A 25,310-nucleotide genomic window follows, 5' to 3' on the forward strand; every position below is an offset into this window, starting at 1 on the left:
CTGATTCCAAATTCAACGGTGGATAGCTGTACTAATAGTATTAGTATGGGAGTGCCAGTGATTGAAGGTAATCTTGTGTTTTGCACAAATTGCACATGATGGAGGTCAAGGGCTGTTAAAAATGATTAGTCCCCAGAGTTATTAACAAAGAAGTTGGCCTTCATTTATTTTAACAGACACTTTGACATTGGGAGGGAATGTTCCTAATTATATTCTCTTTTTATCATTTGTACTTTATAGGGTGTTTTGTAGAATATTTTTTGTTTTGTTGGTTGACTTTGGTCCTGCAAAGTCTCCATGTTATTTCTCTGCTCTCATGTAAAAAGAAAAAACAAAATCACATTCTTGAATCTGAAATCAATCATTTTTGTTGAACGTACAGAGATCAATGAGATTTTATTTATTTATTACATACTAACATACATAACATACTGTACTTCTTAATCCTGCTAGTCATTTCACTTTTTTTTTTAATTATAGTAAATCATGGGAGTCTGTGTCGTCGTCCCATTGTGGTAACCACCCAACTGCTTTTTAGCATATTGTGTAAGAGTGCGCAATGAAATGTTGACTTAATATTTTATTGACTACCACCAAATTTAATGTTACTTAAAGTGGAAGTCAACCTTAAACATTTCTTGACAATGTGTTATATGTGACCTCACTAGTCTAAACATAACATTCTGATTAATATTACATTTGTGGAATATGAGTTATGAAGCAAAATCCAGCCGTTTTTTAATCCATCACCATTTTGCCACTTGTCGACTGAAGATGACATCAATGTTCAGGGCTCAGGCAATGAGCAATCACAGTTCACCTGTTTTCTGAAGCTGGACTGTGATTGGTTGTTTTGCTGCGTAACTCTTAATTCACTAACACAACATTAACCAGAATACCATATTTAGACTAGTGGGGCTGCATATAACATATTGTGAAGATTTCTTTTTGAGGGAAGGGTAGATGTCCCCTTTAACTAACTAATCAAAACTAAATAAAACTGTATGACAGAAAATTATCAAGTCAACGTTTCAGGAGTGACAGGTCAATAACTACAGTGATGATGCCCATGTGCTGCAGCTGCACTGTCCAATTTCATTTAATATGTAATAGAAAGTAGTAATAACATTGTCCATTCCTTTGTTTCTGCCAGAATAAATGGTTAATTTATTTTATTGTAAGAGAATAAAGCATCTGATACAGTCATATATCACAACTCAATTTCCAAGTGCTTTTACAAACACTACTGTATCAACATGACTAATTAATTAAACGTATTTTCAGGTTTCCAAAAACGTCTACAGACTTCAAATCCCACATTCATTGATCTACTGTACGTAATATATGACCACTCCTGTTTTTCTCCAGACGTTGATGACGTTCGTTGACCTCTTCAAATTCATAGGAGAGATCACAAGGGATGATGTCATCATATTCATTGCTGTACAGTGCCCGAACGAACAACAAACAGCCCTAGGTGTCACTCAAACTTGATTCCCTGTGCAAGTGGGAGATCCTTGCTGTAGTTGATGGTGCAGGTTGAGCGCCTCATGTACTGCTTCCATGAATCACTTCCAGACTCTCTGCCGCCTCCGGTGTGTTTCTCCCCACCGAAGGCCCCTCCGATTTCAGCACCGCTTGTTGGAATGTTGACATTCACGATGCCGCAGTCGGACCCCTTAGGTCCGAGCCAGCGGAAAATCCGCCCCAGATCTTTGGTAAAGATGCTGCTGGACAGACCCTGCTTCACCTCGTTGTTCCACGCAAATGCCTCCTCCTCGGTTTTGAACTTGAGGACGTAGAGGATGGGGACAAACGTTTCGGTGTGGACGACCGAAGTGTCGTGAGCCAGCCCGGTGATGATGGTGGGCTCCACGTAGTTTCCTGGACGGTCCATCACTTTTCCTCCGCAGACGACAGTGCCGCCTTGCTGCTTGGCCTTCTCAATTGCGTTAAGATACTGTTCCACCGCTTGTTTGGTGTGCAAGGGCCCATACATGGTGCTGGGATCCCAGGGATCTCCGATGCGGACTTGCTTATAGGCCTTGGTGATCCTCTCAATAACTGTGTCATGGACGCTCTCATGCAGCATTAAACGTCTCGTGGTAGTGCAGCGTTGGCCGGCGGTTCCAACAGATGCGAACACCGCAGACGGCACCACCAGATTAAGATCGGCATCCTCAAACACGATGATGGCGTTGTTGCCGCCGAGCTCCAGCAGCTTGCGGCCGAACCTTTCTTGGATCATCATGCCCACCATCTTGCCAACCTGGGTGCTGCCAGTGAAAGACAAGAGATCCACCCGCTCGTCCTTGGCCATGGCCGTGCCAATATCAGCCCCTCCACAGGTCATGGAGCAAATGGCACCCGGAAGGTTGTTCTGCTCCAGCACCTCGGCTACGATCTTCGAAACAGCCACGCTTGTGAGAGGTGTGGTTGGCGCTCCTTTCCACAGGCATACATTGCCACACGTAAGAGCGAGGGCGTTGTTCCAGCCATAGACGGCCACAGGAAAGTTGAAGGCGGTGATGATACCAACAAGACCAACTGGGTTCCACTGTTCGATCAGGGCGTGGCCTGGTCTTTCTGAAGGCAATACGGGCCCACCAATCATTCTTGACAGACCGACAGCGTAATCACACACGTCAACATATTCCTGAACTTCTCCCACCCCTTCAACGTAGATCTTTCCCATTTCGAGAGACACCAAGCTCCCGAGTACTTTGATTTTCTTTCTCAGCCCATCTCCAATCTGCCTGACGATTTCCCCTCTTTTCGGAGCAGGAATATCTGCCCACAACTTCCAGGCTTCCTTTGCCTTCAGGACAGTCTCTTCATACTCCGCCATTGTAGCTTGGGTTACTCTGGCTATCGGCTCGTTGTTGGCGGGGCAGTGCGAGGTGATGACCTCACCACTGCCTCCCCAGCTGCCATTGTAAACACCGGGGTTGTCCTCAGAGAGACCAAGCTCTTTCAGCCAAGCGTATTTGGGCTGGCTAATGAGAAGACCCGACATGGCTGCTGACTGGTGAACAGATGGAAATTTATACTTCAAGAGGAGCCTGCTGTGTCGGGCAATGGTCAAGTTGAGGCAGCGCTGCATGAGTGCTGCAAACACACACACACAAAGTTACTCACACACGCTTACAATGTGTAAACACACACCACATTAGAACAATTTGAAAATTGTAAATTAATTATGATTGTATTTTGCAGTGATGTGCAACTTGCATTGCAATCAGAATATCCCATGCATATAAAACGTGGGGCGCCGGTTCCTCCACCTAATTTCAGGTCGCCATTGGCTCTAAAACATCAGACATCACGCAACCTGTTACTATCTGACAGTGAACCACTAGTTGAGTTGCTTATTAATTGAAATTGCAGTATTTTAGGTACCAGAAACAGTTGAAAGTTGCTCCTAAAACCAGTAAACAATGTAGAACTGTAGTTGCTGATTTCCCCTTCGCAAATGATCAGCAAGGTACTACTACTACCTGTGCCTCTATTTATGCCAGAAAACAAACAAACACAACATTATAATGTTTGTAATACAAACAGCTCTTGTAATGGACCACATTCAATTGTGTAGGTGACTACAATGTTGTGGCAAGTGGGTGAACAACAGTTAATGACCATTTATCATTGAATGTCAGTCACTAACTATTTTAACACGGTACAAAATTACAAAGTAATTCTCGTTTTATATGACATTAGCGTTTCACTATTTTTTTGCATAAATATAAAATACATATTATACATCACGTGACGTCATATGCACGACAAACATCTAATTATCGTTTCACCTGTTTATTTCAGAAGAAATTCTAACTCTTAAGTGGAAATCTGAATTCTAACTGGTTTGATTAGCGTAATTGTGCAATTTTGGCAACATTTTAACAGCTTTCACGGTTTTAAAATTCCAAATAGGAGTCACATCACGAGTACGCACTATTTTCTACAAGTGTCATGGACGCCCAGATCTGTGACACGTTCACGATTCCACCGTCCCTCAAGGTCTTGAATGTAAAGTTCACTGACTACCCCCGTCGTGCAACCATGACGTTGCAACTCGCTTCATTTCCCCACCAATTTCAAACCGTTTTTTAAACGATTACTTCGCAGCATTTTCACTTACTTTGCTGTGTGGTACGCAAGGCTACGTCCGCTGTCGAGCATGGATCTTTCTGTCCCCAGATTTATTCGTCACCACGCCCGCTGCGGCTGTGCTGCTCTCTGATTGGACGGCAACTATGACGCACAAGTGGCGCCGACTTCGTTACGGATCTATGCTATTGCTAACCCACCGCAGCTCCTTTGTTGTGATTAGCCGTCTATCGGTTGCGATTCTACGATAATAGCATACATTATCACATAGTTGCGCTGCTGTGAACATTTCCAAGATGAGCGGCGGAGTGTACGGGGGCGGTGAGTGGCATTGAACGGTCCCAGAAGGGGATCGCTTTGTCGTTCCCTTTCGTAGCCTTGTGCATAGCTGGCTAAGTGTGCTAGCCATACCTGTTAGCTGTATGTTTGGAATATCATTGTTATTCATTCTTGCTCATCATACACACAACCTTGAACATTTGTGTTAACACTTACTTCGTTACGCCAAAACGCGTGTTTTTGTAGCAGTTCCAATCGGTTAAGCGGCCTTTGAATTGTACCGTTTTAGCGCAATGAAATGAATGAAAGTGGGCAGGACGAAACTATGTATGTGTTGAATATGTGTTTGTACAGTACTGTAGTTACTAAAGTAAGTGAACCACGTGTTATCTAACATCAGTGGAAAATTGAATGCTTTATGGGTCAATATCGAATGTGTTTATATATATATATATATATATATAAATCACCCAAGTTTTAGTCTTTTTTTAATCGTTGCATTTGGCATAACACCCTTTTAACATTTTCTGAGAGAATTGCTATGTGCTCTAATGTCCTGCTTTGCTTGGATTCTTGCAAGTAACAGTTTAAAAAAAAAAAATTAAAAATCATATTGGTTTCAGCTAAAAATATTGGAGGGAGGGGTTAGTTAATAAATACATACTGTATGTAAATAATATTTTGTATGACGCTTTATGTTTGTTAATTTGAAAACCTGTCTCTTAATGTAAAATTATGATGTTGGTCTGTATAATCTTGCAGACTTGTCCCAAATTGATGTGTTAACGATCTAGTAGATTGTGAATGCCATACTATATGAGACCCTTCCCTTTGGAAAGCCACCTTTTGTTATTTTTACTACATTAAATGAGAAATGTGTGCCATGGTTTATTGGCTTGAGTTTCACGCTGGCAGCATGTGGGATGAATTCCCTCTCAGTGATGCAGGGATGTGATTTTTCCGCTAATTCCGGAATTACGCTTTTTTTTTTTATCTCCCCCCCCCCCAAAAAAAATTCGATTTTTTATTTTATTTATTTTTTAGTAGTTCATTGTGTATGCACATGACTCCGACAGATAACATCTTCTGCTATAACAAAGACATTTGTGGTATGCTCTAATATGAGTTACTTTTCATTTGGTCATGATACAATTATTAGTTCATGAAATTTGAACTCTTCAACATTATTTATGTGTTAACTTAGTAATCACATTAGTTAGATATGATGAGATTCTCAGTGATAGTTTTTAAAAGCAAAGGCAGTCCAATGTTTTTGAATGTGACTGATTTTGAGTTGACTAAAACTGCCATTTTATATGGGATAGTTCAATATACATTGAAAATTTATGCTGTTGTTTTGTCTATTTTTTTGGACCTAGCTGGGTGCCAGCGGCCCCCAGACCCCCGGCTAAATTTTGAGATAATTTCACTTTGGACAAATCACATCCCTGGTGATGGTGTGAATGTGAATACAGTAATACTAATTGATTGTCTCTATGTATGTACATTTTAGATGTGATGTGACCAGCCCAGTCTGCTTCTTGCCACTAGTCAGCTGGGATGGGCGGGCGCATATTGGCAAAATTGCAGTGATTGTCTTGTATTTTCTCCAGATGAGGTGGGAGCTCTGGTGTTCGACATTGGCTCATACACAGTGAGAGCTGGCTATGCAGGCGAAGACTGTCCCAAGGTAAGAGGACATGATTGAACGTGACCCCCCCCACACACACACATTCACCCACCCACCCTCTTGCTTCTTCATCTTCTCTCTGGGGTATGTTGATGATGTCAAGAAATGAGGTCTGTCACCCAGGAGGACTACAAGACAGTATAAATCAAGTTCAGACCGTTGTAGACGACTTGGTTCTTTGATTAGAGTTATTATCCTTTTCCATCCTTACATATGATCTATTGCTGCCTATTAATTAAATTAATAAATAACGATTAAAATCACATTCAAAATTGAATTAATGGTTGATACTCCAGTTACAGGGAACCTGTGAGGTTGACATCCTGCTGTTATGTTAGCTTCTTTGGAACACCGAAAATGTTCATTTGTCAATGTGACCTGCTCCATGTTGAATTGTTGAAAACATAATTAAAAATGCTACGGATAGAATGTATAATTAATGCAAAATGAAAAGAAGAAAAGAACACAAATAAGGCCAGTTTATGAAGTTTTGGGTTTTGATATGACATATAAAATGAGCAAGTATTAATGTCCGTAAACTGAAATGTAAAAATAACAAAACAAATGAATGTTTCTTTTCGCCCTTCAAGGCCGACTTCCCCACAGTGATCGGTGTGACATTGGACCGCGACGATGGCACCACTCCCATGGAGACGGATGGCGACAAAAGCAAGCAGAGTGGCACCACTTACTATATCGACACCAACCAGCTGAGGGTCCCGAGGGAAAGCATGGAGGTCATGTCTCCTCTCAAGAACGGCATGAGTGAGTATTTATTTGTGTGTGTCACCTTTGTCCCTTCCAAAAATACAGTGGAGACCAAATGATGGAATAATACAGAGCGCCTCTAAATTCACACTACACTTTGTGTAGCTAGTTCAAATGCATGTTCTCAACTGCTGTCTACCACAGCTCTCGCTTAAGCCTCGCTGACATCACACGCCACGCCACCTCTTAAAGGCTCAATCATGCATCTAACACAAACTATTCAAAATGTACAGTATTTTATCTACATTTTAAAGTTCTTTGGGTGTTCAAATGTGTTTACAATATATTTAAAATAGGCATTTTTCATATTAGTTTTTTTTTTTGTCTTAAAAAATAGTTTTTATTACATAGTTTTTAGAGCAGCTTCCTTAGGCTATATTTTATTTTTTTTGATTTTTTTTTTCATTTCAAAATGTTTTGAATTTAAACATTGAGTTAAAAAATTTTTTTTTTAGTATTTGTATTGCTTGTTTGTTTGTTTTAAAGTATATGGAGTATTGTTGAGTAGGGCTGCTCGATTATGAAGAAAATATTAATCATGATTAATTTGGTAATAATTGCAATCATGCTTAGGACAATCATTTGTTTTTTGGTACGAAACAAGCAAATGTTTAAACATGTAAAAAAATATTGAGACAAAATACATTTATTTGAAACACTATAGTTATGCAATTTCCTTTTGGATCAAGCAACATTTATTAAATTAGAAATTTTAAAATAAAATAAGGTCAACTCAAAATTAGTATTAATAATCTTTAAATTTTGTTTAAAATTATGCCGATTTTGTAAATGTGGAGTGTAATAATTGGAATTGAATTTCGATTAATTGCACATCCCTATTGTCGAGTGCTAGATAAGAAAAAAAAAGAGCCCCTAAGTATTGTGTAATAAAGTAAAGTAAATTGCAATTCACGAATGATTGTTTGGCCTTCCTTCTTTTGTACGGACATACAGCATAAAATGAACCACAAAAGCTCATGTATTATATTAATTGATCAACAATTTTAACATTTTTTTTGTATAATTATATTTAATTTTATAAAAGTAAGATGTAGTTACAATTACAGTTTAAAAAAAATATATATTTTTTTTAGTATTTCTATTTATTTCATTACATTAATAATAATAAAAATATTATGCCAAATTGCACCAGTTAGTTTAGTGGCTTTATTGCCTGCTCCCTAAAACAGATCTGTAATATGACCCAAATCCAGCTAAGATGCACCAGTAAACTCAATTCTAGAGTCCGCAAGTATAAAGTATGCCGGCCCAGCTGACAAATGCTCATCTTGATGACAACCCATAGAGATGAAACTATTTCAAGGCCATTGTGACACCAATCTTAATTGTCGCAAAGCGGCAGCGTTGGGACCACAGCTTCCCTTAGAGGGCTGGCCTGGAACATCGGTGCACGCAGCTCAAATTACGATCTAAAAAAACTCACCATTGTTCTATTTTTCATGATGAAACTGACCCAGCGGTGACGATGACAGAATCATGTTTTTTGTTCTTGTGACACACAAATGCAAATAAGACCTTCAGCACATATGGGACACGATATTTATTCTTTGGAAGATGATTTTATGATTATTCTGCATATCACCTGTGTCAAAGTTGTTTTTATCACTGGCCTCATTGTGCTGTAGTTATGGTTGCCCTTAGGGAGCTGGTTATATATATATGTAGTATATACAGTAGCTTATTTTTCAGTTTACAGTACTGTAAGGGAATGAAAGCAAAACAAACTACCATATTTTTTTGTGTAAATAGGAACAGATGTAGAAAATGTATTTTCAATGGGGGAAAAAATCAGAAAGTGCGACTTATTCAAGTTACCCTTACCTTACCCCAAAAAATTATATGTAGTACATTCATTCATCTTTTTTATGCCTCCATCACAGTTGAAGACTGGGACAGTTTCCAAGCCATTTTGGACCACACCTACAGGATGCACTTCAAGTCAGAACCAAGCTTGCATCCAGTACTTATGTCTGAAGCATCGGTGAGTTACTCCCACTGCAAACTAGGATTTGACGTGTTTTTTTTGTGTGTCTTTTGTCAAATGATGTATTTTTGTGTCTACAGTGGAACACACGGGCAAAACGAGAGAAACTGACGGAACTGATGTTTGAGCACTACAACATTCCCGCCTTCTTTCTTTGCAAATCAGCCGTGCTGTCTGCGTATCCTTTATGTTTTTGCCTTCTTTATTTTTTTATTTTTTATAATACTGTTTCATAATGTGTGGAGCACTGTGGATAAGAGATTAATATGGCCGGGCTGCCTCATAGTTTTAAGGCCTTCCTGTGTGAAGATTGCATGTTCTCCTAAGTGCTTGTGTGGGAATTCTCCGGATTCTTCCCACATTGCAAAAACTGCATGTGTGGTTCATTGAAGACTCTAAATTGTCTTTAAGTGTGAATGGTGGTTTGTCTCCAAATGTCTATCGAAAATAGATGTTCCAAATGCCATACATTTGTCACTACGATTCCTTTACTTACTTCCTTTAAGCTTTGCCAACGGGAGGTCCACGGGCTTGGTTCTGGACAGCGGAGCCACACACACTACAGCCATACCGGTGCACGATGGCTACGTCCTGCAGCAAGGTAATTCTTAATCAATCCTTCTGAATTTCTTTCTTTTTTCTTTTTTTTTTCCTGGAGAGCTCAGTATTGTTCATTCGGTAATTTTACCGATTTGACATGTCATCATCATTGCTCTCTTTTTTTTAATTTTTTTAAATTTATTTTGAATGTGGGTGAGAATGTGAGTGCGTGCGTGTGTGTGTATTCATTAGTTCACCTAAAACCTATAAAAAAATCCCATTCCCAATCCTTCTGAATTTCTACTTTAATTTGATTCAGTTTGACCTGCAAACATGGAAAATACAACCACAAACCATTTATCATATCAAATGTATTTCCTGGTTCTAACACGTCTGCGGAGTTTAATGGCTTAATGGCACATTACCGCCACCAACTGATATTGTCCTTCCACTGCAAGGAAACCAATGTGAATTGATGATTGGAACATTTCCAGAGCTTTATTAGTATAAATATTTACTATTTAAGTAACTGTATGCCTACATTGGGATCTGGTCAATTTATGTAATTGATAATCACATTTACTCTATTCTAGTAGTGGTTAGGTTAGGACGTCTGCCACATAATTCTGAGTTGGATTCTTAGTTTTTGTTTGATTCTCAATCATATCATCTTTTAGGTGTTTGTCTTCGGAAGTTCCACTGTATGTGTGCATTGTCTGTAAATGACTGCAAATCTTCTTTTGTTTTCTGCGACAGGCATCGTCAAGTCACCCCTGGCTGGAGACTTCATGAGCATGCAGTGTCGAGAACTCTTCCAAGAGTTAAATGTTGAAATCATTCCACCTTACATGATTTCATCAAAGGTGAGCCTGCTTTTCATCGTTCATATTTGGAGCATGTTGACACGCAGTTGCTGCGTACGCTGTTGCTAGCTTCACGCTAAAATTATTTTGTGAATCGAATGCACAATTTTAAGTGGGAATTGACATCAATATTTTTCACGCTAGGATCCAGTGCGAGAGGGGTCGCCGGCTAGCTGGAAGAAAAAGGAGAAACTACCTCAAGCCACACGCTCATGGCACAACTACATGTGCAATGTCAGTTATAGCTGCAAGTCTTGGCAACGCAACTTTATGCTACCGTTTATACTAATACAACATCTCTCTACTTTGTGATTAGTGTGTCATCCAAGACTTCCAGGCATCTGTGCTGCAGGTGTCCGACTCGCCATACGACGAACAGTAAGTATAATCCTTCACCATCAGCCGACACATTTATTGGATTACAGTCAATTTGGGCAATTTAGAGTTACGATCCGGAGTTATCTGTATCTGGAGAAAAATGATTTTGAAATCAGGGCCTCTTGATTCTGACTGCTTTTTGGAAGTAGTTTTGATCTATTCTAAACTCATTATTGATTCATTAAACACATACTAAATACTTTTACTTTTTAAAATGGTATTTTGTTTATTTGAGGCGAGGCGTTTGTTTTTCCAAGTGGATAGTAATGTAATTAACAAACTGCATTTATTAGAGAGCAGGAGCTGCTATTTAAGGGAAATCCGTAGCGACAAGCATTCCGTCATTCTATCCTACAGTTTTCATGCTTTCAAGTTTCCACTCTCAAGATTTAGATACGAGTGAATACCATCTTCTTCCTTCAGGGTCGCTGCCCAGATGCCCACAGTGCACTATGAGCTGCCCAATGGCTACAACTGTGACTTTGGGGCTGAGAGGTTGAAAATACCAGAGGGCCTTTTCGACCCCTCTAACGCCAAGGTAGGCTTTACCTGATTTTGATCCGTCACCAGCTACACACTCTGCTGTAAGGTTCTGCGGCGTTCGGGTGGACTAACAATGTCACATGATTCGCGTTAGGGCTTGTCCGGAAACACGATGTTAGGAGTCGGCCACGTGGTGACGACCAGCGTGGGAATGTGCGACATCGACATTCGGCCGGTAAATATCGGCAGTCGCGCACTCTGTGTGATCTTGTTTATTCAAAATCACCATTTGAGGCTGAGTTTTGTCTTGTGTGTCAGGGTCTGTATGGCAGCGTAGTGGTGACGGGGGGAAACACGCTGATTCAGGGCTTCACTGACCGCCTCAACAGAGAATTGTCTCAGAAAACGCCCCCGGTGTGTGCTCAACAACTGCCTTTTGTCTTTTTTTTTTTGGGGGGGGGGGTCCGTTCAAAACAATAAATGGACGTTTGTTTTTTTAATTTACAGAGCATGCGACTGAAGCTAATAGCCAACAACACCACAGTCGAGCGCAGGTTCAGCGCGTGGATCGGAGGCTCCATCTTAGCATCACTTGTAAGGACACGGGAAGTGCTGCTGGCATTTTGATATCCGAGCAGACGCACCAAATGATTTCCTTGTCTTCTAGGGAACCTTCCAGCAAATGTGGATCTCCAAACAAGAGTATGAGGAGGGAGGAAAGCAGTGCGTGGACAGGAAGTGCCCTTGATTTACAGAAACCCAACAAATCTTGTTTTGTATTTTTTTTTTTTTTTTTTTTACAGTTTGTCCACATGCCGTGTTTGTGGACGTGATGTAGCAACATACACATTCACAATTATGTCTGTCACTTTGGTGAAGTGAGATTAAATTTCTTTGCCATAATGTTCAGCGTGCTGCCTTCAAATGAAAATTGATTTATGGAAACCTCACAGCAACTAAAGACATTTGTATTTCTTACTTAACATCTTTTTTTTTTTTTTTTACAGTCTACCATACAATAAGGCAATCTTGGCTCCAACTGTGCATAAATTGAACTGCGCCTCCCCTTTTTTTTCTTCTTAACACGCGCAATACTTAAATACTTTTAAAATGTCACTTTGAATAACGAGGGAGTGTTTTGTAAAAACCTTTTTGAGTCAAAGTTAGTCTGTGGAGCAAAAACTGTACGAAAATAACTCATTGACAAAGGCCTTGTTGCCTCAGTTGAAGTTTCAACTCATAATAAAAATATTTAATCTATTACTGCTCAGTGGCTCCACCTTCTTGTAAAATGTTAAACACATAAATACAAGTCGTGAATACACATTCTAAGGTAATAGTTTATAGTATTTAATCACATGAAAGTTGGATCTTCATGTTCACTCAACAGTATCAATCTGGCGACAATTAAATGACATATGGGACAAGAATGACTTGGAAGGTTTTCACGAAGCCGGAACCTTCATCTGGGGGAACCTTTCTTGAAGTTTGGCCAACTTTTTCTTCTCCATGTTTGCTTTCCTGTGCTTCCCCCTTAAGAACTTCTCAATACGTAATCTGCAAGATAAGCAGCAAAGAAAAAATATATTTAATGTACAACAGCTTGTGCAAAATCATCATGAACGCTGCCAGTGTACCGTATCCTACCTGATGTGCGGTTCAACAAACTTGGGCGTGTGAAACTTCTTTCTCTTGTATATTTTATTCATATACCAAGGAATGGCATATTCTTTGAATCTGTACCTGGATGAGAAAAAAAAAAAAAAGTTAACCGGAGATAGGGTACTTTATGATGGCGGTAGAGCACCCTTTTCTATTACACAAAGTTATGTTTTGAGTAAATACTCCTCTCAAGTTCAAAATAGTGGCTTGGCACAAAGATGCCACCAGATTGTGCCAAAGCAATCTTTACATGTTAGGCATTGCTTTGACCTCAGCACAAAAATATGTTTCTTTTTTGGTATACAGTGTTTCCTTCGCTATAACGCGGTTCACTTTTCACAGCCTCGCAGATTTTTTGTGTGTGCAATTTTGCATGCATTTTTTTTTTTTTACAGGAATGTAACTATTTTATAAATTTTATAATATAACATTTATTAAGACTTGAACATTGAGAATATTTAAATGAGAGAAATGTGAGAAAATGTAAATGCCTCTATGAGAAAAGTGTATAAACTGTGGTGAGGGGTTTTACAGACTTAAAACATTTATAATAAATGTAAAACATAGAGCTAACTACTTTGCGGATTTCATTTATTGCGGGTATTTTTTTTTAACCTAACCCCAGAGGAAAACGAGGGAACACTATACATTTGTTTATATATTGTTTAAGCAAATTTTGAAATTCAAACAAATCTGCACACTTGTTTTATTATTTGATCTGCTCTCATCTGTGTGACAGTGACTTTACTTTGAAAAAAAAAAAAAAAACGAGGCAAATGCAAGAACACGAATACGCAAGTGATCACTGTATATGCAATTTACATCAGAATTACATTCTAAAATTCATTTGTGAATGTGATTATGTACATTTTCCCCAAAAATCTTTGGTTGTACTTTGAATGTGTTAGTGTTCAAGTTCTCACCAATAGGCATATCCAAACACATTCTTCCTCCAGGCACCTGGTCTGCCTTTCTCCTGTCCCGTTTGGAGCAGACGCAGTGAAGTCTCTCTTTCGGTTACCACCGTATCCAATCTCAACATTGACCGCTGCACCTAAGAGAAAGAAATTATTATTATTTTTTTAATCATGCATGTGGCAATGACCAATCTGCCTTCACGGTGCGCAAGTCATCTAAGTGTGATACCAACCTTCCGTAGTCTCTCCGGACTCGGCATCGAAACACTTTGCCTTTTCGCTTCCTGCTCCAGAGTGAGCAGCATGTTCCTTTCTTTCAACAGCACATACCTGGCAAAAGATACAAGTTTTAAACACTAGCAAAAAAAAAAAGAAGCACACTTTTACATAAAATGTCAGTATTACCAGAGTTTGTGCAAGTCCTCATTGCTCTTCGTTCTCAGTTGTTTGGCAGTCCATGGTGCACCTGCAATATGATAACCCCAAAATCTAAATAAGAACAGTGGTGAGAAATACAAATTGTTCACCATCTGAATGTGGCACTTGTTCTGTTTTACCTGATTTCACCGTGCTCTCTCCCCAGTTCACTGGAAAGTCAAAGAACTCATCCAGTCCCCTTCTATGGATACTTGTGTGCAAGGTGTGATGCGGTACCAGAGAGATGCTGCGACTGTACCAACATTGGGCAACATGCGGTAACCTTTCCCTGGTGGGGTACAAAACATGATTAGGTTCCCTTCTCACAGAGCAAATGACTGAGTGCTAGGTGTTGGTGTACGCACTGTTTCCTACAGAAATTGCAATAATGCTATAATCGCAGGAAAATTATGAGCAGACGGTTTAATCTTGACGTTTACCCGTGTTGCTAACTACACATTTCAACTTGTCATGTGTCGAGGTCAGAAGGAAAAAAAAAATCTTGGGTTAGCACGAAGCTAATGATTACTATCCCAAATCCGTATACATACAACCGGTTCTTACCTACAAAGATAAGGATTGAGATTCGTCAGACTAGAAGGATATCGTTGAATATTTATCTGTGGAGATATTCGACATACATTCTGCAACTGTCTGCAGAGACTCAAAACGCGTCCTGCTGAAGAGGACGTCGCCATCTTTACAACATATCCGTCACCGCCTCATTACCCAACATGCATTTCTCTATGATAACATTTGAATGCGTGTTTTTTCAAATTAGTATATCAAGGTAAATACTATATTATAATAAAACTGTCATTATACTTTTAAAACAATTTAAAAATACAATAACATGAATAAAAAATGATTAAAATATGTTAAAAGTATTTGCCCCTACCAACTATGGCGGTTTTCGCTTCAGTTCCTTTAACAGCGAATCACAGTGCGTTTTGTTGGAGCGCCATCCCACAGTAGACATGGTGGGTATGAGCCTGCTCAGGTCTGCTGCTGCTATCGCAGCCAGACTGAGTCCACTGAAATCTGGAAATACGGCGACAAATTTACTTACTCGAACAATACCGCTGACGGAAAAAGGTACGTGACACCACCACCTAGTCAACAATTAGAATTTTGGGAGGGAAGGTTGTCGTTTCTTCTTGTGACCTTGCGAAAGGTTTTGTTAGCATGCTAATGATAGCTAGCTGGCACTGTTTGTATTGCAGTCATGTCACACTATGAACTTCATCTTTTATTGCTAATAAGTAAATTCATCAGAGACTCTTTCATGTTCATAATTAATTCAATTTATGACAGATATGACTTGCATGTCCAAGTTTTTTTTAATCTGCAAAACAATACCAATAACTTGTTTCAATTAAACTTTTGGCTCTTTAAACAAACAAACAAGCAAACAAACAACACTAAATTTTATGACATTGTTGTAGCTCACTTTACCAATCTCCCACATCCATCCAACCTATGAACAACCACAAGCTTCACTGAATGGCTGGAGCAGAGGTTCAAACGCCAAACCTTAAAACTCTGAAGCACCCCACTGTGCTGCCTATTCTCATAAAAGTCTCATTTTGAGCATTCAGGTCCATTCATTAATTAACCCTTGTGTTTTTCAGTGGCTGTTCGTTGTGGTCATGGGAAGGCAACGTTTGTCATTAAAGCTACTGAGTTCTATGACAAAAGATTTGTGCGTCTGTTGGTGAGTTTAGAGACATTTTACGTAGTTTTTGCTGAGCTTGCAATGAAGCAAGTCTTTACTGCTGCGTTAACGGATTGACAACTTTCCAATTCATCTTTATACAAAAGACAACAATTGACTATTTCTGCTTTTCCGCTTAGAAATTCTACGCCATGCTGACTGGTATTCCAGTGGCTTTAACTATCACATTTGTGAATGTGTTCATTGGTGAGTGATCCAACATCTTTATTTCAACTTTCATTCTTGACTGTAATCGTGCATAATTGTGTTGTGAAGGTGAAGCAGAGCTGGTGGAAACCCCGGAGGGTTATGAACCTGAGTATTGGGAATACTACAAGGTATGTAGTTGCTTCTTCAATGTGATCAATTATGCTAGTTTAAACAATTTATACAAGCAATTATATATATAAAAAAAAGGGGGGGGGTAGGGTGTCAATGATATGTACATTTTTGCAATTTATTTGGGGGGGTAGGGTGTCAATGATATGTACATTTTTGCAATTTATTTGGGGGGGGGGTAGGGTGTCAATGATATGTACATTTTTGCAATTTGGGGCAGTTCTCTGCTACTATCCCTGTTGTGACTGTAATGGAATGCTGTGTTAATGCATTAAATGAAATGCCATGTATGCATTTTCCCCATGCTATTGCAGCACCCCATCACTAGGTGGATTTCCCGGAACTTGCTTGACAACCCCGCCAAGGACTATGAAAAGATGATGGCTGCGATCCAAATAGAAAAAGAGAAGGAAGAGATGAGGTAGGTGAAACCAGTCCTTGTCAAATAGGGGCCGTTGCGTTGCGACGCATGGAGTGTGACCCCAGGGAACTTTTTTTGGATTGGGGAGGTGGTACTAGAATGAAGTGTTATTGACATCCAATACAATAGGTGGCAGTGTTGCTTTCATTTTCAGAACGTGTACAAGGAATATTAGCTGTTTTGTTCTTCCTGACTGGGAGGCGTAACAAAAAATAATTGAGAAGCTGGTCTAACCCTTGATCAATATTCTGTTTATTTGCAAGTAGGTACTTGTAAGCTACAAATACAAACACACTCACTATCATACAACTAAGTTAACCCCTTAATAGCGAGCAGTCAGACCAGTTCTCTTTGTCATAATCAGCTATTTGACCTTGGAGGATGCACTCACTCTGTCGTCAATGTCTTTTTATTGAGTGGCTGTTTTGTCTGTCTGTGGTCGATAGGATGGCAAAGCTTGAGGTCCGGAAACACATGAGGCAGAGAGGAGACGGCCCCTGGTTCCAGGTGGAGACCCTGAACAAGGAGCTCATCGACTACAGCCACAAGTCAGCACCTGATAACTGAACCAGACTGTTCACTGTCAGTAAGCCTGGCCCGCTGTTTGTACATTTCCCCCCCCCCACTTCATGCTAAAATAAAAATATCTATCTGTACCTTTGTGTGTGTGTGTGTGTGTAAACGGGAAGATTTGTTATTGCTTCAGTGATTTATGAGGACAAAAAATACATCTAGGCCACAACCTTTACGAAGATAATGGGCAGGTGAATTTAGGTTTTTTTAACTTTTTTTTATGATGTCTTCAGTGATTAGTGAACTGCACTACTTCACGCTCAAACACAACCAACATATTACTGTTGATTTTAATGTTTGTCTATTTTGGGGCTTAGTTTCTGAAGATTAACAAAATATTTCTGAGTATCACGTCAAAAGATTTACTTCGTCCCCAAGCTACAAACCATGAGTTTGCCCCTTCATTGTGGGCAAGACAATCAATCAGCACATCTGCTAAAGTATCCAGCATTTGTTACGTTCAATGGGCGAGAAGATGCGTCAGTTTGGGCAGGAGCGCCCGTGGCTTTTTCACCATGACAATACACCTGTTCACAATGTCCTGAGACATCCAACAGTTCCTGGCTGAGAAGAGTGACGCCATTCTAGGAGCAACTTGTCTATTCACTGGATGTGGCTCAGTGTTTATTGCCGTTTTTCCTAAGATTAAGGCGGTCATTAATAATAATAAAAAAATACATTGGATAACATAAAAATGGCTGTGGTGACTGAGCTCAACTGTTGAGGATCCCAGAAGAATCCTTCCAGGTGTTCATAAAGTTGTGGCAGTTGGCGGCTGGGAAAATACTTTAGATTCCTGGGAGATTACTTCCATGGGGAAATCTGGTAGTTTGGAGTTAAAAGTATTTATTTTGTGTAACCAGACCTCGTGTCTTTCTTACACACCTCATACAGATGAGGTCAATATTGTAAGTGCCCCAGAAACTTTTAAACAAAATCATTGCCTGGTGTCTACAGTAGTAATATTTTACATTGTTAATCATTCATCAATGACATTGCCCCATTTAGATACATTTTGGAATTTAAAATAAATATTCAAGATTGATCAGAACTATGGTGGTAACTGAAATTTTAAAACACATAAATATATTTAAAAATTAAAATCATATTTTTCTAATGTTTTAGTAGGTTGTGAAATTGACCAAGAGCATGTCCTGACCATTTATTATTGTAGTAATACGAATGACCGCTGGAGGGCAGGAAAGCAGAATGAATTTGCCATTGTACACTAATACAGTTCTATAGACAATTTTCCTTTATTTGTGTCGTTGGCAAAATATTAATGTTTCTTCTTTTTTAGATCAAAATTTCACTGTGTTTTCATCGTTGCACCAAACACACGCTTAATTCCTTGCAGGGTTAGCCGTCACGCGCTGTAGTAGTAAGCGTGGGCGTCTCCAGACGTAGGAGTGTCTCCCTTGCAAAATGCAGAAATTTTATACTCCCACGCGATACTATGTCACGCTGGAAAACAAACAAACAATAGAACCTCCGTGTTTGTAACATATCATCCCATCTCCCGTATGCCTTCTTAATTCGTCATTTACAGTATTTTGATGTTTGCCAGCGTCACGCCCCCGCCGCCGCCGTCCTCTTCCACGCTTCGTCCTCCCTCCCTCCCTCCAATGGCCAGAGGAATGTAGTGTTGGTTGGCCACTGTAAAAATAGCGCACCTCGCCTCTGAGAGCCCCGCGGTCCGGTGGCTGCCCTGCACTGTGCTACGAGGAGCGGGAATGCCAACATGGCTACAGACCTCGGCGAGCTGCTGGTCCCCTACATGCCCACCATCAGAGTGCCCAAAACCGGAGACAGGGTGTTCAAGAGCGAGTGTGCCTTCTCCTTCGACTCCCCGGTGAGTGTGCGTTTTATTCCGGGGGGAGGTAAAGGGGAACCTGCAACATATTTATTGTTGGACCTGAATGGACGTTTAGCTACATGTGAGGAGTTGGGGACAGGTGAATGGACGGAGAGGCTTTCCTTGTTTATCTAAGGCCGCACATGAGCTCCTCGAGCCGTGTTGCCCGTTGGTGCAACTCGCCGCCACCTGCTCGGTTAGGTTATAGTTTGAATTGAGAGACAGTTCCTCGGTTTACGATGGAGTTAAGTATACGACAGTGGCCTAACTGAATTTCTTATGTACATCAGAGCAATCCGTAGCTTGTCACACTAATTCCTAATTAGCCTACAGTTAATATTGGTACAAAACATTTGTAGGCCATAAATATAAAACAATCGGATGAAAAATGGTACTTGTGTTCCTTGTGTCATGTCTGTGACTGCATATTCCAATGACACTGCAACCTACTTCAGTGTGTACAGGTGAAATGTTATATATGAGACCATACAAACCAAGGACAGTCTGTGTAAAACCTGTGGACCTAGCATAGAGCCTTGTGGAACACCACCGGTATCTATCTACAGGGGTGGTCGTAGTCTTCAGTTTGCGAAGTAATTCCGTTGATACAAAAATAACCTGTCCTGAATTCGATTTTTACGTAAATCGGAACGAGCTGTGGTCTATCACACAAAGTCTTAATAATTACAGTAATTATTGATACAAAAACACTTAAAGGCCGTATGTACGTATAAAATGGTCAAATGAAACATACAAGTATAGTGATGCCTTTTTTCCTATGCTGCTGTGCAAACCGTTTCATTGTTCCCCATTCATAAGCTCAAATTGTCTTATGACAAGACCGATGTAAACGGCGAGGACCTTCTGTAGCTATCCTGAGGTCCTAGTATAGAGGCTTGCGGAACGCCACCAGTATCTTATCTACAGGGGTATCCTTGGGTTTACGACAGTACCATTCCTACGATGGAGACCTTCCCCCGAATTTGTACTTAAGTCGCGGAGCCCACTCCTAGCCTATTTTTTTTTGTTTCTTTTTAATAAAAGTGAACCTGGCTGTAGATTTCAGTTGCTCTCCCGTTTTTTTTGGTTTGTTTTTGTTTTGCTGTCCCGCTGTGCTGTCCATGGCCGATTGGCCACCGCGCATTATACTGCAGTATCAACCTTCAAGGGGTCTTTGGTTTATGACGGAGTTCCGCTCATATACTGATGACGTAACCAAATTATTTTGTAGTTAAATTGAAACATGCGGTAGTTTTTCCACTCATCTTTGCTAGTGCAGTCGTAAAAACCATAAATCAGTCAATGTTTGTATGAAAAATACCGTTAGGCCATAAATATAAAACAATAAATACAAAAAAAAATAAAAATAATTACAGTGGTAACTGAGCATGCCTTCATATACTTCGAGTACTCCGGCTTCGTCTCACATTCCCAAAACATGCATGCCAAGTTCATTAAAGACTAAATTGTGAATGTGAGTGTTGTTTGCCCAGGCGTACCATGTGATTGACTGGCAACTTGTCCATGGTTGTCTCTGAATGGTTATTATGGGTTAAATTTATGTTTAGAACTGTTTATTTGTTTCTAAAAATTGCACAGAGCACCATGCTGTAGTTGCCACTCAGTGTTTTAAAATTCTTTTAGTGTCCAGTGTCTATTCAAGTTACATTTGACACAATATACTTATTTTATCGAAATAATTCTCAATGACTCCAGCGTATTACCTGTCCTCTGTTCAAATAAACATCCTCGGCGAGAACACGTTCAAAGCTCACTCAACTGTTTTTAAAGGTGACTCAGCTGTCTGGAGTTCATCATGTTAGCCTGAGGATGGCTTTATTTTTAGACTTGCGCTGTTCATGCTCATATGTCACTCTAGGCCACTTAAAGGTTTATCACACTGGTCCTTTACATGTGGCACATTTGAGATTTTTTTTTTGACTGGAAAGGGTAGGATGGGAATAAATAATGGTGTATTCTGTATCAATATTTTTATTGACTTTTCTGATTTTTTGCGAGTTTTTGTAGCACCTTGGGATTCTGCCTTAATTTAAAGAAAAATGCTTTATAATTTATTTATTTATTTATTACCCATTCCTTTAAATAGTTCATTTTGACATTTTCCAAGTTCTCGAGAGCCCCTATATCCAGCCTGTTTTCCATATTTCTCTCCACTAAAACACCTGATTCATGATCAGGATCGTTATCAGGCTTCTGCAAAGTTTGCTGATGAGCTGATCATTAGATTCAGCTGTGCTGAAGGAGGGAGACATGGAAAACAGGCTGGATAGGAACTCTCGAGGACCGGACTTGGGCGCCACTGCTTTAAACGGTCAATTGATTATTTTTCCCCAAAGTCAATCAAGGAACTTTAGTCGAATGAACATCCCTGATTCTGACTGCTGTTTTTTTCTTTTCTTTTTCCCTACACTTGCGTGTATGTGCGTGCACATGTGTAGGAATCTGAGGGAGGCCTGTATGTGTGCATGAACACATTCCTGGGCTTTGGACGAGAGCACGTGGAGAGACACTATCGCAAAACAGGCCAGAGTGTTTACATGCACCTCAAGCGACACGTCAAAGAAGTGAGTATATTCCGTGTGGTTCAGAGGTCAGCTGTTATTGTAATAAGCAATGACTATTTGAAATTGAGTTCATAGGTCAATGATCTGCTGCATGTATAACTATCAAAAAAATTCTGCCCTCGATTTTTGTCACTGCCGGGTCGATATAATTATTACATGTGGATTAAAAAGCCCCCCCCCCTACCCCCTTCCCCAAACACAAAAATATATTTAATAAAAAGGAGGAACAAAAAAGAGGTCAATTTGACTTGCAATATAAAAGGAGACTAACTTTTTTTTTTATTGTCTTGCTATGTAAGCTCAGATGAACTCAAAAGATGTTACTGTAGTTTGAAATTGATAAGTTATGAAGAGGAAATGGCCAAAGGAGCAAGTAAAAAATTTTGGGGTGGAATTAGACTTGGGTAAATTCATTAAATAAATATTATCCAATGTTACATTCTGAGGTCCTTTAGACTGTATGTAGTAATTTTAAAATCTAATCATGGACCCAAACTGAACCTTCTCATCCTATGTTTCTTTTGACGAGTTGGTTGTGAGCACCAGGCCAGGGTCCGAGCTTCCGCTGTGTTTTCTCACTGGCTCTAATTGCTCCCAGATAAGCTGTGCTTTGTAAAGGGCTGCTATTTTCATGCCTGGATCTGGAAAGAGAAACAGCTGTTCACATTCTGCAGGCTCCCGTGTCTGATGTTTTTTTTTTTTCTCACGAGTACTTTTTTGTCTCAAGTGTGTCAGCATTCTCTTGGTTTGTTTGTTTGTGTCCTTCAGGACAAACTAGCGTCAGTCATCCGTATTTTATTTATTTATTTGTTTAGTTTTTTTGTAGTCAAAAAGCAACCTGAGTACATAAAGTGCTAGTGTTGGTTGATAATGACTACATCGTTGGGCCAAATTTTTATGTAAGAATTATTGAAATGCTAGTATGTTATCAAATATAAGCTAAAATACAGCAAAATGGAAAGCTGAGTATGGAAAGCGCTAAGGTAGATTGATGAGGTTTTTGTCTTTTCCTGACATTGGGTACTGTTTCAGATGCTAATTGATCAAATGCTAATATATAGTATGCTAACGTATAGCAAGACATGTACTGTATAGAGAACCCTAAGATCTTATTTCAAAAGCTGCTAACATGCTATCAATTGGTATCGTATGTAAAAAAAAAAAGAAAAAAGAAAAAAAAATAGTAAGATGAGTAGGCTTTCCAAGTCTTTTGAAAATAGGTTAAGATTAAGAAAGTTAAAAAAAATAGTCTCACAGTAATATGTTATCCAGAAATTTTTGCATTTTTACTGCTTTTAAAGAGTTATAACTTCCTGTGAAATGATACTTGCGTCACTGGACTCTTTAAAAAAAAAACATCTCCGAGATTAAATGAAATGATGAAATCATTTATTTTTGTCATGTACACATAACAGCATATAGCGCATTCAGTATAGAAATGACAAAAGCAGACCTCACAGGGAATATACATAACAATGTTAAACTGTGCTATAATTAGCCCATAGTGTTACTATGTTTTGTGCAATATAAGAAGAGGATGGATCGACTAGACTAGTGGTCAGACACAATGTCATGATACAGAGACTATTGTAAACATGCTAAGATTCACAGTACTTGTTAATAGCCTGATGCCCTCGCAGCTTTTGTGTGATGAGTGTGCTTACTGTGTTTTACTGTTCTCCAAGTCTTCAGTAATAGTCTGAAAAGTGCATCAGTGACTGGGGCTCTCCTTTCCCATATGTGAAGTCATTACAGTAAATACGACATAGTGTAAAAAGCCCATTTAAAAAAAACAGTTGCTTAAAAATCTATTTTATAATGGTGGGGTCGTGAACGATGAACCGCAATCTAGCGGGGGATCACCGTACTCTCTTTGAGACTGTGACCTTATTCCTTGGTGGTTGGGGTTTTCCCCTGAACTTGTAAGATGACCAATGGCAACTGGACAGCCAGCATCTATTTACAACTGCCAATTTAAAGTGACCAACTTATCTCATCTTTATGCAAACAATACTATCTCATGTGGATTTAATGAGGTGTAATATAGTATGTGTTTATCTCTTCTTTTCTCCCTCAGAAAAGCACAGGAGCTGCAGGAGGCGCCGTCCCCAGGCGACGGAATGGAAAGGTGTTTTTGGGTAAGTCGTATTTGTCACAAACTTTGCTTGATGTGGAAGTCATGATTTTGAAGCTCGTTGATTCAAAGCAAATTTACAATAGGGAACTATATAGTTGCAAAGAGGCTGACCAGGTTAATATTTTCTTGCATTTTCAATACAGATTGGTAGAATAATACAATGTGTCATTTATAGTCATTGCTTAAGACTTTTGTCATTAGTGAGTAATCAATTGTTGATTGATCAATTAATTAATTCTATTTAAAGTAGTGTCTAAGAGGAAAATATCAAATACATACCAAGTGACAAAAGAAGCTGCATAGAGACGAATTATATAAACATGTCTAATGGACAAATATTTGCCCACAAGAATTTCATTTTCAATTTCAGAATAATAAACATGACAATAATGGAAATATTCTAATCATAACTCAGAAATTATGTTTCAACCAGGTTTGATATATCAGAGCACAGCGATATCATCAGTGGCATCATTATTCATTACATTAAACGTACTTATCCTTTTATTCCACAAACCAATCAAGAGATGGACAAAACTTAAAGAACTTCAATTAATCAGTCCAAATAAAATGGGAATAATTTATCTTCCTGACAAGTGGTTTGCACATCTGCTTCACAGTCAAGAGGTTCTGGGTTTGAGTCTCGGCTCAAGCCTTCCTGTATGTGGCTTGCATGTTTTTCAGATACTTCGGCTTCCCGCTTCATTCCATAAATATGTTAATTAATGTGTATATAGCAATAATAATAATAAGGTGCTTAGTATATGAACAGAATAATTGACTTGAGTGACTGGTTTGCACCCGGCTGATGCACAAAAGGAACACCAGCAAATACTGTGATAAAAGAAATAATAATAATTTTCATCATTATACAAACGTGAATATCAGGAATAGTTTTCAGGTCACCTGTGAACCTAATGAGAACATGTGCTATTGAAAATGGATGGATGCCAATCCCTAATTTTGCTTCCTTTCACTCTAATAGCCATGTGACCAAATACCTTTGTCCACATTGCAGGGATATAGCATGTCCTTTTGTTGCTTCATTTTTAAAATGCATTTCATACGGTATTCCATCCATTCCATTCATTTTCTTCTCACAGCAGTGCTAGAGCCGAGATTTCAATCCGGAATCTCAGAACTGTGAGGCAGACATGGCGACCACTAGTAAACCGTGTTACCTTGTCAGGCATCACTGTGATGAATGAAAAAAAAATCAGCAGCATAAGATTAAGCCGGGCCGAAATGAAAAGTTATTGATTTAGTAAAATACAATGCCGGAGTATGTGCCGTATGTTTTAAAGTCTTACGCTGTATTTTTTTCCTGGTCAGAAACGCCACCGCTGTCATTGTTTGTTGCTAAAGACGTCAGATATTTTCCCCTAATCAAAGTCCTCCTCTTCCTCCCACGATCTAAATATAGGCGGTTTATGTGTATGTGCGGTTAGTAACTGTTCTAAATCAAAGTGCCACATGCACAGCCATGGCTCGGAGGGTAGTTGGTTTACAGCGGGGCCGCCTCGTGTCTCTCGCTGGCCCTTCAGCTGCCGCCACCTGTCAAGCCACCTAGTCTCCCC

At 39.5% G+C, this 25,310-nt stretch overlaps 5 protein-coding genes across 8 annotated transcripts in view; 3 read left to right on the forward strand and 2 right to left on the reverse strand.

The window, feature by feature from the left end:
• Positions 1-1,139: 1,139 nt before the first annotated feature.
• aldh7a1 (aldehyde dehydrogenase 7 family, member A1) lies at positions 1,140-4,286 on the reverse strand. The gene is made up of 2 exons (XM_077583996.1): positions 4,139-4,286; positions 1,140-3,108 (listed from the first exon to the last, which is right to left on the reverse strand). Exon 2 carries the CDS (start codon positions 3,101-3,103, stop codon positions 1,481-1,483), a length of 1,623 nt encoding a protein of 540 aa, XP_077440122.1. The 5' UTR covers positions 3,104-3,108; positions 4,139-4,286; the 3' UTR covers positions 1,140-1,480.
• actl6a (actin-like 6A) lies at positions 4,234-12,016 on the forward strand. Its single transcript, XM_077583997.1, has 14 exons — positions 4,234-4,428; positions 6,000-6,076; positions 6,667-6,841; positions 8,746-8,846; positions 8,930-9,027; positions 9,356-9,450; positions 10,146-10,252; positions 10,397-10,486; positions 10,569-10,630; positions 11,054-11,168; positions 11,268-11,348; positions 11,432-11,527; positions 11,621-11,707; positions 11,781-12,016. Exons 1-14 carry the CDS (start codon positions 4,404-4,406, stop codon positions 11,859-11,861), a joined length of 1,290 nt encoding a protein of 429 aa, XP_077440123.1. The 5' UTR covers positions 4,234-4,403; the 3' UTR covers positions 11,862-12,016.
• A 309-nt stretch (positions 12,017-12,325) lies between these two features.
• On the reverse strand, positions 12,326-14,826 carry mrpl47 (mitochondrial ribosomal protein L47). Of its 2 annotated transcripts, none has more exons than XM_077584000.1 (7): positions 14,751-14,826; positions 14,250-14,398; positions 14,098-14,158; positions 13,926-14,022; positions 13,699-13,829; positions 12,761-12,856; positions 12,326-12,670 (listed from the first exon to the last, which is right to left on the reverse strand). In XM_077584000.1, coding segments are annotated over exons 1-7 (648 nt in total). In that variant the 5' UTR covers positions 14,753-14,826; the 3' UTR covers positions 12,326-12,558. The 2 variants fall into 2 exon arrangements, with proteins under 2 accessions (XP_077440126.1, XP_077440125.1); XM_077583999.1 differs by having other exon boundaries at positions 14,674-14,824.
• A 220-nt stretch (positions 14,827-15,046) lies between these two features.
• ndufb5 (NADH:ubiquinone oxidoreductase subunit B5) lies at positions 15,047-17,239 on the forward strand. The gene is made up of 6 exons (XM_077584263.1): positions 15,047-15,204; positions 15,741-15,823; positions 15,964-16,030; positions 16,100-16,161; positions 16,477-16,583; positions 17,030-17,239. The coding sequence occupies exons 1-6, from the start codon at positions 15,087-15,089 to the stop codon at positions 17,148-17,150; spliced, it is 558 nt and encodes a 185-aa protein (XP_077440389.1). The 5' UTR covers positions 15,047-15,086; the 3' UTR covers positions 17,151-17,239.
• Positions 17,240-18,653: 1,414 nt separating this feature from the next.
• usp13 (ubiquitin specific peptidase 13) overlaps positions 18,654-25,310 on the forward strand; it is a 34,251-nt gene continuing 27,594 nt past the window's right edge. For all 3 annotated transcript variants that reach the window (XM_077583978.1, XM_077583979.1, XM_077583980.1), the window contains exons 1-3: positions 18,654-19,008; positions 21,471-21,596; positions 23,674-23,734. In XM_077583978.1, the coding sequence (XP_077440104.1) occupies positions 18,898-19,008; positions 21,471-21,596; positions 23,674-23,734 (298 nt within the window). In that variant the 5' untranslated portion in view covers positions 18,654-18,897. The remainder of the gene's footprint in view (positions 19,009-21,470; positions 21,597-23,673; positions 23,735-25,310) is intronic.

Source organism: Vanacampus margaritifer, chromosome 13, assembly GCF_051991255.1.
Source record: "Vanacampus margaritifer isolate UIUO_Vmar chromosome 13, RoL_Vmar_1.0, whole genome shotgun sequence".
Lineage (NCBI taxonomy): Eukaryota > Metazoa > Chordata > Actinopteri > Syngnathiformes > Syngnathidae > Vanacampus > Vanacampus margaritifer.